General features: G+C 59.4%; 1 protein-coding gene across 1 annotated transcript; it reads right to left on the bottom strand.

Moving 5' to 3' along the window:
* Nucleotides 1-877: 877 nt before the first annotated feature.
* MFGE8 (milk fat globule EGF and factor V/VIII domain containing) lies at nt 878-13423 on the bottom strand. The gene is made up of 9 exons (XM_028122181.2): nt 13294-13423; nt 10636-10761; nt 10119-10250; nt 7552-7733; nt 6991-7146; nt 6156-6300; nt 2545-2729; nt 1313-1468; nt 878-1184 (listed from the first exon to the last, which is right to left on the bottom strand). Exons 1-9 carry the CDS (start codon nt 13364-13366, stop codon nt 1047-1049), a joined length of 1293 nt encoding a protein of 430 aa, XP_027977982.1. The 5' UTR covers nt 13367-13423; the 3' UTR covers nt 878-1046.
* Nucleotides 13424-13895: the final 472 nt, after the last annotated feature.

The following is a 13895-nucleotide window of genomic DNA, read 5'->3' as shown; positions in this document are numbered from 1 at the left end:
AGCAGCCCGGGTTCATGGAGTTCCTAGTGGTTTCTGCAGCCCGCCACCCCGAAGGCAGAGAAAATGCCGAAGGGGAAAACCGACAGCCTCAGCCATGTGCTCCTGGTCTGGGAGGAGAGCAAAGGCATTCGTGGAGACAGCCTCTGTGCCAGGCACCCCCTTGCCCCTCACTGGGCAGCAGCTCTGGGCCCGGGGCTGCATGGGTCTGGGGTGGGGGTTGGGGGGAGAACAGAGGGGAAGGGGCCAGGCATCGGGGCTCGGAAGTGGGACCCCTCAGGAGTCCCCTCCCTTCTCCCGCTGTTCAGCTCTCCGTAGTTGGCAGGTGACAGGAGTATGCTGGCCTCTGGGAGGGCTGAGGGGCGGGAGCACCAGCCCAGCCCAAAGCCCATGTGGACGGAGCAATGATGAACCCCAGCGAGAGTTCCAGGGGGTGACATAAATATATTTTGGAAGCTGCCTGTGTACTCTGGGGGAAAGAACCAGCACACTCCACCCCTTTTCTCCATAAGCCCGCCCACCTCACCCCATTCTGTGTCTTTTTAGGCCAAGGGTCAAGAGGGGTCTCCAGGAAGATAAGGGGGACGTGTCGGGAACTAGGTGGCAGCTCTGCGCGGCAGCATCGTGCTGAGGGACAGGAGACTGTTATCCTCCAGCCTGGCGCCTCCGGGCTTCCTCTGGGGGCCCGTGGGAACGTGGGGTGCGGGAGTGAGGGCCGGGAAAACAACAGGCTAGAACCAGGGATCCGGGGAGGTGCAGGTAACCCCCACTCCCTACTTCACCCTTCCCTGTCTGTCCCACACCTACTCAACCCCCACGGTGCCTAAGAGAATGGAGGACAGGAGGGGTGGGTGCCAGGGCCACAGGGGAGGGGGAGGGCGAGGGGCGGGGCAGGGGAGAAGGCGAGGTGGCTGAGACCCCCACCGCCAGTCGCCGACAGTCAGGAGGTGGGGTGGGTGGAGGAGGCAGCGGGCCAACAGCAGGCCAGGAGGACCAGGTGAGGGGCGGGTGCCCCAGGGCCCTTGCGGTCACCCCGGCCAGGCTGACCACTAACAGCCCAACAGCTCCACGCGCAGGGTGATGCGGTTGTGCCAGGCGACGGGCAGGATGCGCACAAAGCGAGCCAGGAAGGGCATCTCAAACATGTTCTTCTTGTGGGAATTATTGTCCAAGTTGCCAGGGAAGATCTGCAGGCAGAGGGGTTGTCAGGAGGGCCCCAGAGCCAGCCCCCCCCCACCTCCCCTCAGAGCCCCCGGCCAGACTCCGAAGGGCACCCCTGGAGGGGTGACAGGAGGTCAGCCGGCCAGACACTCACCTTGCTGTCGATGGCCCCCTGGTCTCTGTACTCGGCCCAGTTGATGCTGTCGTTACTGTAGGCCACCTTGTAGGCTGCCACGTACTGGATGTGGCCAAAGTCTCGGGCCCCCTGGGTAATGATGCCGGTCACTTGCTTCTGGGAGCCCAGGTCAACCTACAGGGGAAAAACAACCACATTTTCTTTGTGTAGACCATTCTCTCCAGTAAAGTGGGAAAAGGCAGACAGGGCTGGGGCCCGACTTCTAGTTTGGGGGAAGCTACTTCATTTGGCACAACCTCCTCGTCCATACAATGGACATAAATCCTGTCACCTACTTTGTCACACTCTGTTAGACACTTCACCGCAGTGGAGCTAGAGTTCACAGCCTGGGCCTTGGCCAACCCGCAGCCAATCCGCACCCCACCCCACCCCCGGTACAAAGAGAACCAGGGCAGGGGAGCCACTGGAGCGGTTCCCGAGGCGTCCTGCAGGGCTGTCCACAGCCTGGCCGGCACCTCGAGGGAGTCCAAATGCAGGCAGCGCCTCACAGAACCCGGCTCCACAGGCTAATGGCAACTGGGAGCCGGGAGACAAGCCTCCTGCCCCCAGTCCCTGACCATCCTGGGGAGGCTGCCAGAGGCCTCTGGACCGGCAGTCCCGAGACCCGGCTTGCACACCTGGCTTGCTGCCAACCAGCAGGTGAGGCCCAGGCAAATCCTCACCCTGCCGGGACAGTTCCCTCATCTCTCAGATCAGCGGACATTCCAGTTCTCTGTGACTCTCCTGGTTCCCAATTTCATGAAATACAAGGGCTTGCCCCAGTGGCATATTCTCAGACGCCAAGTCAGGCAGAGAAATCCTGAGGTGTGCCTGCCTGGGTCAGGTGTCCCTCTGTCGTGCCCTACTGTCTGTGGGCGCAGCCTTGTCACCCTGTGGCAGCTGATGGGGATGGCCCTACCACCACACACACACACACACAACCCGCCCCTTCTGCCTGGGGCTTGGGGCCTTGTCTCGGTGGAAGCAGCCCTGAGTTCCCCCCCCACCCCCCCGCCCGTCCCCCTCCGGAGTTGCAGAGTCAGGAGAAGACGGCGCACGTGGGAGGGGGAAAAAAACAAATCTGAAGAAAAACAAGGCTTTTCAGACGCTTCCTCTCGGGGAGCACACGCCTGGGCTGGGCGGAGGTCAAAGATCAGCAACCGTGTGGATCCCACCCAACCCCAGCCTTGCAGCCCTGCACCCCGACCCACCTGCAGCCACTCAGAGGCATCATTGGTCTGAGCGGTCCAGGCATTGAACTTGCCCTGCTTGTCCAACCGCGCATAGAAGGGATACCAGCTGAAGGCATTCAGGCCCCAGGTCCTGTAGATGCTGGAGGCCGTGATCTGCTTGTCAGGGATGGAGTTGTCCTTCATGCCCAGGGGCTCAGCACATCCTGCCAGCAAGGGGGTTTGTCACGGAGGTCAGGACCCGCAGCCTCCCAGAAGCAACAGCATGAGGCGACCACGGGGAGGAGCTGTGGATCCTGACCAGCCCCGGGCAGCCTCTTGGTTTTATTTTTTATTTTATTTTATTTTTTTTAAGACTTTCCAACCGTTGTGCTTTCTCTCTGCCCACCGCACCGACTCCTCACCTGGGCCAGCCGCTCTCCGTTCCCACCCCGACCTTGATTCGCCCTTCCCAGATCCCCACCACCTGTCCCCTCTGCACGAGGGCAGGCCCTGCCACCACCTCCCCCATGTCTTCGAGGCCTGACTCATGAGACACCTCCTCCAAGAAGCCTGCCCTAACCACCTCACTTGGGCGGACCTTGGGCCTCCACGCGACTCAGCCCTTCTCTCTCACTCCTACGGTCCAGCTGCTGTGTAACAAGGCTGAGGCCTATGATTTTTGTCAAGAACATCAGCAACAAGCATCCCATTGATCCAGGGCTCACTTCTGCCATTTCATCTACCACAAGGAACCTGAAAGCCGTATCAGTAACCCCATTCTACAGGGGAGGAAGCAGGCTGAGAGACAGTAAGCAACGTGCCCAAATCTCTCTCTCTCTCTCTCACACACACACACACTCCTAATCGCCACACCAGGCTGTGACATCATTGCCACCAGCCACGCCCCCTCCCAGAGCCATGAAGGCCTACCTGCTGGTAACGGGGGAATGAAGGGGACGCAGCTGTCCTCCAGCAGGTGGAAATGAAAGCAGTAAGAACCCCCGGGGCTCAGGGCAGATCCCGCCCCCTTGCCCAGCAGCCCCTCCCTCCGAGTCCCCCAGAGGGCCTTCACACTCAACACTGACCACTCCCGGTGCTGTCACTCGGGGCCCGGGCACAGGCCTGCCCCACTCAGCAATGTGCCCAGCTGTTCGGCATAGTCACCCCCACCTGCAGGTGGCCGGAGCAGTTAGGGGTGGACAGGAGGAGACCAAAGTCCCGAGTGAACAATGGGTGTATCTCACACCTGGCCGAATCCTCATTCTGTGTCCTTCGGGGGCCTCTGGGGGTGGGGGACGCAGGCATGGACACCCACGCCTCCAGCTGGGAGCAGGCTGGAGTATATGGTGCTTACACCACCGTCTCCCCAGACGCCTGCACTCTGGCCACTAAAGACTTTGCCTCCAGCTGTGCGGATATCTACCGGCTGCCTGCTAATCGCACCACCTCCTTGTGATGGGTGTTCACCAGGTCATCCCCACGCTCCTCTCACAGGGAGAGGCTACTGCGCTGGGAGGCGGGGTGTTCCCAGGCAGCCTCAGGCCTGGGGCAGCTTTGCAGAGGAGGCCATGATCCCAGGCTCAAGGGGGACCCCTCTACAGATCCACTGCTTCCCTGAAGTTGGTGCCCCCTCACTCCTGGGCCTCCTGATGAAGTCAGCCTTCCAGGGGAAATGCCATCGGGAGGGGCACTGAGCCAAAGGCCAGGACTCTCTGCTCCATCCCTCACTATGTGACCCTGGGAAGGACCCCAGGGAGGAGTGCTTCTCATAGACCAACCAAGGATCTTGTTAAAATGAAGATTCTGTTTCCACATATCTAGGGTGGGGCTGGAGCCCGTGTTTCTACAAGCTCCCAGGTGATGCTCATACTACTGGGTCCTCGGAGCTCACTTTGAGTAGAGGGCTGTAATCCACCCAACCCAGCCCGTCTCCCACCCTGACCCAAGCCACCTTATCGTCCCCCAGGACTCCCCTCACCCGTGATGGCCCTCTGCCCCCGTTCCCCCCACACAGCCTAAGGGACCCCTTCTAGACACACCCCAATCCCGTCCTATTAGCACTCCCCCTACCCCCACATGGCTGCCCCTTATTCTGAGGATAAAGATCTGAATCCTTAATATGATCCATACAGCCCAACTCGTCTGGCTCCATCCACCTCTCCAGCCTCACCACCCAGCAAGCTGCCCCTCACTCTCTAGGCTCCAGCCCCACTGGCCAGCCTTCTATCCTTCAGCATGCCCCAGGGCCTTTGCACTTGCCAGCTCCTCACCTGCCTGGAATGCTCTTTCCAAGTTCTTCGTGTGGCTTGCTCTGTCATTCAAGCCTCCACTCAAAAGCCATCCCAACAGGGGAGTCCTCATGCCCAGACCTCAGCACCACACATGTGCACACACCCACACACACGTGTGTATACATGCACACACCAACACTTTCACCAGCCCGCTGGAATGCCGATTAGGGAAAGGAGAAGATCCAGATCTTGAGGAAAGCAGACAGGACAGCTGCACAGCTTGCCAGGCTCGCCGTCTCTTGGCCCAGGAGGGAGCCAGCTGGGATAGGACCATGAACCATGCAGGCAAGTTTAATAGCCAAAGGCTGCAGAGCCCCCAGACCTGCCCTGTACCAGTAGCTTAAATCTCCTTTTAGCAGAAGGCAGTCTGTAACTCCCCATTTAAACAATAAGGCTCAAAAAGGCAATGACCCTGGGAGAGGAAATGCGATGACTTAAATTCACACTTTAAAAGGACGGGTCTTGAGTAAGACAAGAAAGGCAGAGAGCCACCTTTTGGCTCTGCAGCTCTGCCTAGCGAGCCCTACAGTTCCGCCAGCGGCCAGCAGGTGGCGCTGTGGCTGCCAAGAGATGGAAATAAGCCCGGGAGAGCCGCGGGCTGAGACAAAGTTGCTCAGCCCAGCCCCTGCAGCCTGACATGGCCAGTGATGACTTTTTCCTGGCTCATCAGAAAACCGGTCTCTTTCTGGTGCCCCCCACCATCCCTCCATCTGGGACTCTGTCTGGAAAGGGCAGCAGAAAGGCATCAGCTCCAGCCCTAGGACTCTAGAAGTCCCCACGTTTCTCTTGAATGATGAGTCACAGGAGGTCTGGGGGGGGGGCGGGGGGAGAGAAGCACTAAGTGGGTGGGTGTCAAAAGCCCAGGGATTTAGACCAAGTTTTAATACCTACCAGCTTGTGTGCACTTGATAAATAATTTATCGGGGCCTCCCTTTCTGTGTTCATTCACTCGTTCATTAAATGTTTATTGAACATCTACAATCCAGGCACTCTTCTAGGCACCGGGACTACAGCCGTGAAGAAAACAAACTCCCTGACCTCATGGAGCTGACATCCGTAAAACAGAACTCATGCTACATGTTCTAGAAGCTCAAGGAACCAATCAGAATAACAGAAAATACTTTGACAACTCAAAGGGTGTCTTTTTTTTTTCCTCCCACCAACCTAAATGCCAAGGGTTGGCAGATCACAAACACGGAGGCAAGAGCTCTGAGAGCCAGGTGCCCCCTCCCGTGGGCATCTCCTGTGGAAGCCCAGGTCCCCCACCTTGCTGCCGTCCTACCCAGCTCAGCCTGGCTGAGAAGGAAGCGGGCAAAGAAGCCCATTTCTTAGCATTGACCACAGCCCCCCTCTACTCACCATTCAGCTCACAGCCAAGGAGCTCAAAGCGGAGGGTGCAGCCCCGGTGGCAGATGATGGGCACCAACCTCACGTACTGCACCTCCAGAGGGAAGTCAAACAGGTTGACTTTCAGGCCACTGTTGTCCATGTTACCCACAAATATCTAGGAGGAAAGCAGATTGGAGGAACGGGTCAGGGCAGGCAGTCCAGCTTCCTAGGGTTGCCTCACCTCCCTCGTCAGGCCTGGGAGGCAGAGATGGGGCTTAGCAGAGCCAGCAGGGGGTCAGTTCTTCCTCTGGCCACCCACAGCCCTCAACACAGATTCCCCTTTCACACCCTTCTTGGTCATCATGGGGCGTGGGCACAAACCCGTCTTTCACACAGGGCCACCCATCGTCTATAGGGTGCCTCTGCGAATTAGGGAAAGGCACTCCTTTCTCAAGACACTTTATTATACTAATTATCCCACAGGCAGAAGTACACAAACCTGTGACATCCACATCATGCATGGTGCTCACTTAGTAATGACATCCTTGAGCAGTATACAACCTGCACAACGTACATGGTAGCCCTGAATGCTCAGAATGCATCCAACCTCCACCACTACAGCCACCCTCAACAGGTCATTGAACCTTTCTGAGTTTCATTATTCTCATCTATAAAGTAGGAGCTATATCACTTGTAACCACAGAACATGGGCATGACGTGGGTTTCCCAAATTCTGGGAACCAAGAGGCAACTGATGACCCACCACATGGCTAATCATCCAGCGTACCCTCACTCCATTGGGAGCCCTCAAATAGCTCTGGAACCCCAGAGGGTGCAGACCACAGCCGTTCTTTAGAGCCCTCACCTTGTCTCCTGTCCCCTCTGCACTCTGGATAAACTGGAACTTGCGTCCGTTGACGCTGTAGGCCACCTTGAAGGTCTTCAGGTACTCGGCACTGCCTGCGCGGCTGGCGCCCTGTGTCACCACGCCCGTCACCCGCATCTCCCGCATCAGGTTCACCTGGACCCCAGGAAGGAGGTCAGTACCCTTATCGCCTGGGTTCTTTAGACTCCCTCCACCCTCCCTACCTAGAAAGAAGGGGGGGCTTTCTCATCGGGACCTCTCAGAGCTTTGGGCCCAGTGCTCAGGGAAGCACACAAAGAGGGACGAGGCCCCCAAAGGCTTCATCCAGTGCAAACAGCCCCTCCACAGCCTGGGGTCTGCTCCTCCTCATCCGGCCCCACCACTCCAGGAACACCCCCGCCCGCCCCCCGCAAGACTGCCCTCCACTTACAGATACTTCACCTATGGGAACCCACGACCTTGCTACCTGGACCTCGGTTATGACCCCCCAAACGCAGGCATACTCCCTTCACCTTGTCCCCTCCCACCACTCTGCCCACCCCAGAGCCATTCTTTCCATACCTGGATCCAGGGGTTCTTATCATAGTTGCTGGCCGTCCAAGCATTGACAATGCCCGTGCGGTGCAGACGGGCCAGCTCTGGGGCCCAGCGCTGTAAACCCATGAAGCCCAAGTGCACAGATGAAGCAGCGATCTGTGCGTCGGAAATGGCGCCCGTCTCCATGCCCAGCGGCATGGCGCAGGCTGCAGGGGTAGGGGGAGAGGGGGGAGGTGGCAGTCAGGCGGCCACCCAAGCACGTGGACCCCAGAGGACCAAAAAATAACATAGTGTGGCCTCTGCCGAGACCCAGAGCAGAGACCAGGAAAGGACTCTCAGGGCCCAAGAAAAGGTGCATGGTGAGGAGGGGGGTGGGGGGGCCAGACAGCCATGGGGGGTTGGGACCCAGGGCTGCCCGAAGGTTCCAGGCCAGGCCGGCACCCATGGCACTGCTGGGACTGGCAGCCAGAATCTCCTGTGAGGCTGTGGTAGATGGTCTCGTTTTCACAGGGCGCCAAGCAGCACCAGTGGGGCGGGCGTGGGGGGGGCAGAGACGGACTGGTGGGAGGGAATTCCAGTGTGACCTGCTCTTCAGTGTCCTCAGCCCACCAGGAGGACCACCATATCCAGCCCAACCCCTGGCTTCCCCAGGACGGCTTTGGGAGAAGGGGCACCCCAGTTGGCAGTGACCAGTACTTGTACTGGACATAAAGCAATAAGCAAATCATGGGGCGCCTGGGTGGCTCAGTCAGTTAAGCATCTGCCTTTAGCTCAGGTCATGATCTCAGGGTGCTGGGATGGAGCCCTGCATTGGGCTCCCTGCTCAGCAGGGAGTCTGCTTCTCCCTCTGCCCCTCCCCCCACTTGAGGTCTCTCTCTGTCAAATAAATAAATAAATAAATAAAATCTTTTAAAAAAAAAGGCAATAAGCAAATCTGCCCAGACTTTTCTACAACCCCACTGGCAGGACTTTTCTGGGTGTGGCGTGAATACCATTCCATTTTCTCTCCTACTTTTTGCTCCTTCCAACTATTGGTCTTAAACCAGCCATCTGCCAAGTTGCCCCTGGCCAAGGGGCCATCACCTTCACCATTACCCCAGGGATGTGGTCCTAGGGGACCGAGCCCCTCTCATCCCCCAGAGATGCCCCATGCAGAGAAGCCAGGGATAGATCTATTCTTGCTACAACAGCCCAGGTTCATGCTGAGCTCGGTGCTAGGCCACTCTTGCCGGGAAAGTGTAGCCATGCAGCCAAGATCAGAACTGGCCAGGGCCTGAGCCAGGATTGGCAACCAGGTCCTCACACCTCACATGTTCACACTCTAAGGGACCCCACTGTGCATTCTCTGGGGTCCTTGTGGGCTCCAAGGCAACACACCACCTAACAAGGCGGGGCTGCAATGGTCCCTCTGGGGGCTCTCCCCCCTTTTTGGCTGCCTCCTGCCTTCTGCCTCAGGAGCTGCCTCATCCAACCTGGGGCAGACCCCAGGCAGCAAAGCTGAAGGCTAGGCGGGTGATTCCAACTCGGGCACACCCATGGTTACCTTGGCTCCCCACACAGTAATTAGTGGGCACACCTGGCCCCACCCAGGGCTGTCTGCCTTAGTGACCCCCCAACTACAGACACGCGCACACACACACACACACACATGCACACATTCCTCCACCCAGGATCTCAAAAGACATTGGGCTCCGCCCCGAGCCCAAGGGACAGGCCCTCCGTGCCGCCGCCTCTGAGGTGCTCTCCCCCAGGCCCCAGCGCCCACCCAGCTGGCCCAGCACCCCCTCCTCCTTCTGCAGATCCGCAAACCTCAGAGAGCATCCCCACATCTGCCTGAAGGGGGACCGTCTGCCCCTGCCCAAGATGCTTAGTGGCAGACCCACTGGACCAAAGAAGCTGGACGCCCTGCAGATGCGGACTCAGGCGCCCGCCCATAGCAGGCAAGGACTAATCCCAGCTTGGTGGGAGGGACTCCAGCTGGGCCAGGAGGGAGGACAGCGTGGACAGCCACCGCCAGCACTGGAGGCTGGGCACCCACCCAGGGCCATTCTGTGGCTGAGTGGATCACCAGGCAGACCAGGCAGGTCAGCCCCTCTGCACACGCCGGGCCTCTGACCGCCTGACCATGAGGGGACGGCCCAGCCTGCCCAGGCCTCTCCCTCCTCCCTGAGCTCTGTGATGAGGCCGCAGTCAAACTTGGGCCAGGAACTGTCAGACTCCAAGGCCCCAGCCCTACTTACTGACCTCCTGGGCCCTAAGATTAAGAATGTGTTTGTTTTCCCCTCTTGGTAGAAACTCTCAGGACTTAACCCTCATGCTGTGTGTCTGGTTCGTGGTGACCCAGGCAGCAGAACTCTCTGACCTCTGGGGCCACCACCACCCTTCACTCCCCTGCAGCGACATCAGGCCTGGCCAGCAGTCTGAGGACAGAAGGCCAAGCAGGGACTAGTCCAGGACAACAGAACCGCTAACTAACGCTTTGTCCTACCCTCAACCTACCAAAGGACGTCCTGAGGCAGGGAATGAGGCCGGCACATGGCCTGGGCTGCTCAGGACCTCCCCCATCAGAGCAGGCACCCCCAGATACTCACTGGTCTCACAGTGGACACCTGTATAACCGTGAGGACACTTGCAGACATACTGGGTGAAAACATCCCCTCTGTACAAGTCGCCAATCACCTGGCATTCGGCATCATTGTAGCAGGGGTTTGGAAAACAAGGACCTAGGGATGGAGAGGCAGGTAAGCTGGGCAAGGTAGCAGGAAGGAGCTGGGGACAGAGACAGGCAGCAGCGGATGCCCCAAAAGGACCCTCTGCGCAAACTCAGCCCCCTGCCCGCCTCCCCCTGCCATCCCCTCCCTCCCTCCTCTGCCAAACGGGAGCCTGGGCCAGCTTGGCGCCAAAAAGGGTCAGGTGCAGGCGAATCAGTCCCAGTGAGGAAAGCACCGGGCTTTCCAAGTGCACAGGGAGTTTCCAGAGAAATTCTGGCTGACCACCACGGGAGAGGTGCCGGGGACCACCACCCACTCAGGGATGAACTGGGCCCAGCAGCCAGGGCTGCAGCTGGGAGCTGGGTGTGGAGAGGGACGCAGGGCCCAGGGCAGATACCTTTCTCTGTCTCATTGCAGATCAGTCCCGTGAAGCCTTCGGGGCAGAGGCAGTAGAAGGGGGTGTTGTCCTGGCCCAATAAGCAGGTGCCACCATTCAGGCACTGGCTAGAGTCACAGAAGTCACCTGCAATGTCACCAGCTCAGACTCAAGAATAGCAAGTCATTCATTCAGTAAATACTGGGGGCGGCGGGGGGGGGGCTACCATGTGCAGGCTGGGTCGCTGAGACAGGGGAACCAGGTGTGGTCCAGGCCTCAAGAAACCACTGGAAAGAGGGGGACAGTCACTGGGTGATGAAGAGGCATCATCAGCTCTGACGGAAGCCTGCATGAAGGGCCACTGGAAGTATGGTTTCTGCCAGAGTTGGAAGTTTTGCGGCGGGGACAGGTGAGCTGGGTCTAAGAGATGGAGTGGAGTGTGCCCGAATGGGGAGTGAGGGAAGAACGTTCTAAAGAAGGGCAGGAGCACAGGGCCATGGCAAGCTGGAGAACAGGACGACAGAGCAGAAAGGGTAGGTAGGGGCCAGACCCGCAGGGACCTTAGGAATGACAAGCTCAGACTTTCCATCCTGCAGACCCTCAACCTTCCTTCAGCTGCCCACCACTGTCCACCAGGGGAAAAAAGAAAAAAAAAAATCAGAGATTCTCAAGGGTGAGGTGGGAGTGGGGAAGCCATTTCCCATTCTGGGAAGGAGAATATGGAGAAAAGGCCCTCTGCAGAGCTGTGGATGGGCTCCCCTGGGGCAGGGAGGTGTCCTGGGGCTACACAAAGATCCCTAGGGCTCCCGGGTAGGAATCTGACAGGAGTGACTCAGGTAAGTGGCTGCACGGGCCTCCTGGTGAGGAGGAATTCAGGTGAAGAGGAAGGCAGATTTGAGAACCCCCGCAGACAGGAGGAGGGCTGCAGAGGACCACACCGCTTTGGGCTGGGGGGAGCTGGGGGGCAGATGTGAGCTATTAGTGCACCCCACCAGGCCAGCAGGCGGGTAGGGGATCTCCTAGCTGACCTTCGCATCCCAGAAGGGCCTAGCCCATCATGTGGGGTAAGACATGAGAAATCGCTTTTCCTCCCCATAGAGTCATGCCATCCCAGGCTGGGGGAGGTGGGGGGGCGGCTCCTGAAATCCCAAAGCTCCAGAGAGCTGGGCCAGCTCCGGAGAAGGGAGCAGAGGGAACAGCGAACACCGTTAATGAGCACTAGAGTTCTCTGAGCACCGCCTGGGCCGCGCCTGGGAGCTTAAGGCAGGCGGCTCCCAATGAGCTATTAGTCACTGGCTTTAAATAGCAGGTTAATCCCCTCCCCTGACCTGGCAGGCTGCGGGCACTGCCACAGACAGAGCCTTGGGAATGGCCAGAGTCCTGGGCTCCTGTCCCAACAAAACCCAACTCCCCTTCTCCCCAACCAACCGCACCCTCTCTCCATTCTGCTCCAGGGCAGAGAGCGGTCCACTTTCAGGACAGGGAAAGGTGGCCTCTACCCCTCCTCCCCCAGCACAGGTCTTAGGCTGACTCACCTGCACACAACAGTCCTGGTACTTTTCCCTTTTCAGGAAAAGCCAGATCACCCTCTACAAAACCACCTTGGCAATTTCAGAGTCCTGCCTTTGTGGGTGATTTTCCCAGGAACATTTAGCCGGGGCTCAAGTTGTGGGGACAGAGAGGAGTGGAAAGGGACTTCAAAGACCCAGCTGGGTCTCGGGGTCGCTGGACAGCCACCAGCTGCGTGTCCCCGAGTGTGCGCGAGCTTGAGGTTCTGGCTCCAGGCCTGGGGGGCCAGGGCTCAGCTTTGACCCCCTCACCCCTGCTTTCTTTGAGAAAATGAGGGAGGGGGTGCCCGAAGCGCGCCGACCACGGGTACCTCTTCAAAGCCCTGGAGGCGACAGGCTGTGTGGGCCCCACGGTGAAGAAATGGGGCATCCCCAGGACCAGCCCGCCGGAGGCCCAGCTGTGCGCGGGAGGCCTCCTCCGCGGGGGAGGAGGAGCGAGGAAGATACAGCGGCACGCCAAGGCCGCGGGAGGGAGTCGAAGCCACCAGCCCAGGGGCGGCCCTCTCCAAGTCCCTCCCCAGGCTCTTGCCCCCCTCCCCCACCCCGTCCTGGGCCCCACCCAGAGCCCCATCCCCTTCCTCCGCCTTCCTCCGCATTCCCGGCCCTCGCTCATCCCACCAGACACCTACAAGCCGGGATGCAAAACTCCAATGACCAGAGCTTGCGAGGGAGTAGCCAGGGAAAGTTGGCTGGACAAGGCTTGTCAGTACAAGAGTCCTATTAACTTCCAGGTGGAAGACGCGCCAGAGTCGGGCACAGTTCAATGGCCTCATTTTACAGATGGGAAAAGAGAGGCCCGACACAGCAGATTCCTTTGTTATGTGTAAGCCCCATCCCTGGGGGCCGTGGGGCTGTCACCCGGTGTCCCGAGTCCCCGCCCCACTCTCAAGCCTCTATCACCATCCAGAACGCCCGAGCGCGGAGACCGCAGGAGAGGCCGAGCGCATCCCCATGTCCCGCCGGGGCGCAGCCGGAGAAGTCGCCCCTCCGCACGGCCCCGGCTTTTGGGCCAAGTTTGTAAACAGTGGAGGTGGAGGGAGGGCGCCGCGGCGAACTTCCGAGCGGCGCGGAGAGGAGGGGCGAGGGCCAGAGGGCGGTGCGATCGACTCACCGGAGGCGGCGAAGAGTCCCGAGGCGCAGAGGAGCGCGCCGCAGAGCGCGGCCAGCAGGCGGGGGCCCGGCATGCCGTGGGGACGCGGGAGCGGGTGCTCGGGCCGTGCACACCGCGGGGCTCTCACTCCGGCTCCTGGACGGGAATAAATCAGGCAGCACAGCACCGCCCCCGGCCTGCGAGCTCCGCCCAGGCCCTCGGGAGGCGGACCCGAGGCGGGGCTCCGCGGCCAGCCAGGGAAGGGGGGCAGCGAGGGGTCCGCGCCCCCACCTCCCGCCTCCCGCCGCCACGCCCCGCGTCCCGCGGGGAGCCGGTGACCAGGCCCCCGAGTCCTGAGTCGATTGGACCGGGGAGGCCTCGGGAAGAGTTGTTCGGTGTTTCGGTTTTTTAAAATTTTAGACTTAAGATGCTTAGCCCTTATCCATAATGAGAAAAATGCAAATTAAAAGGACAGTCAGGCCAGGTTTCACTTATCAGATTGGCAAGTGTCGAATTATTAGCGCACTGTTAATGCGAGGCTGTGGGAAGCAGGCCCAAGCATGCATTGTCGGAGGGAGTCTAAATTGCTTCAACTTCTCCGGAGAGCTACTTGGTAATACCTA

The sequence above is a fragment of the Eumetopias jubatus genome, unplaced genomic scaffold, assembly GCF_037043125.1.
Source record: "Eumetopias jubatus isolate StellerSeaLion01/CBP00866 unplaced genomic scaffold, mEumJub1_p1.0 scaffold_7, whole genome shotgun sequence".
In the NCBI taxonomy this organism is placed as follows: domain Eukaryota; kingdom Metazoa; phylum Chordata; class Mammalia; order Carnivora; family Otariidae; genus Eumetopias; species Eumetopias jubatus.
Note: the sequence above shows the minus strand (reverse complement) of the source record. Positions and strands in the feature narration are given on the sequence as shown.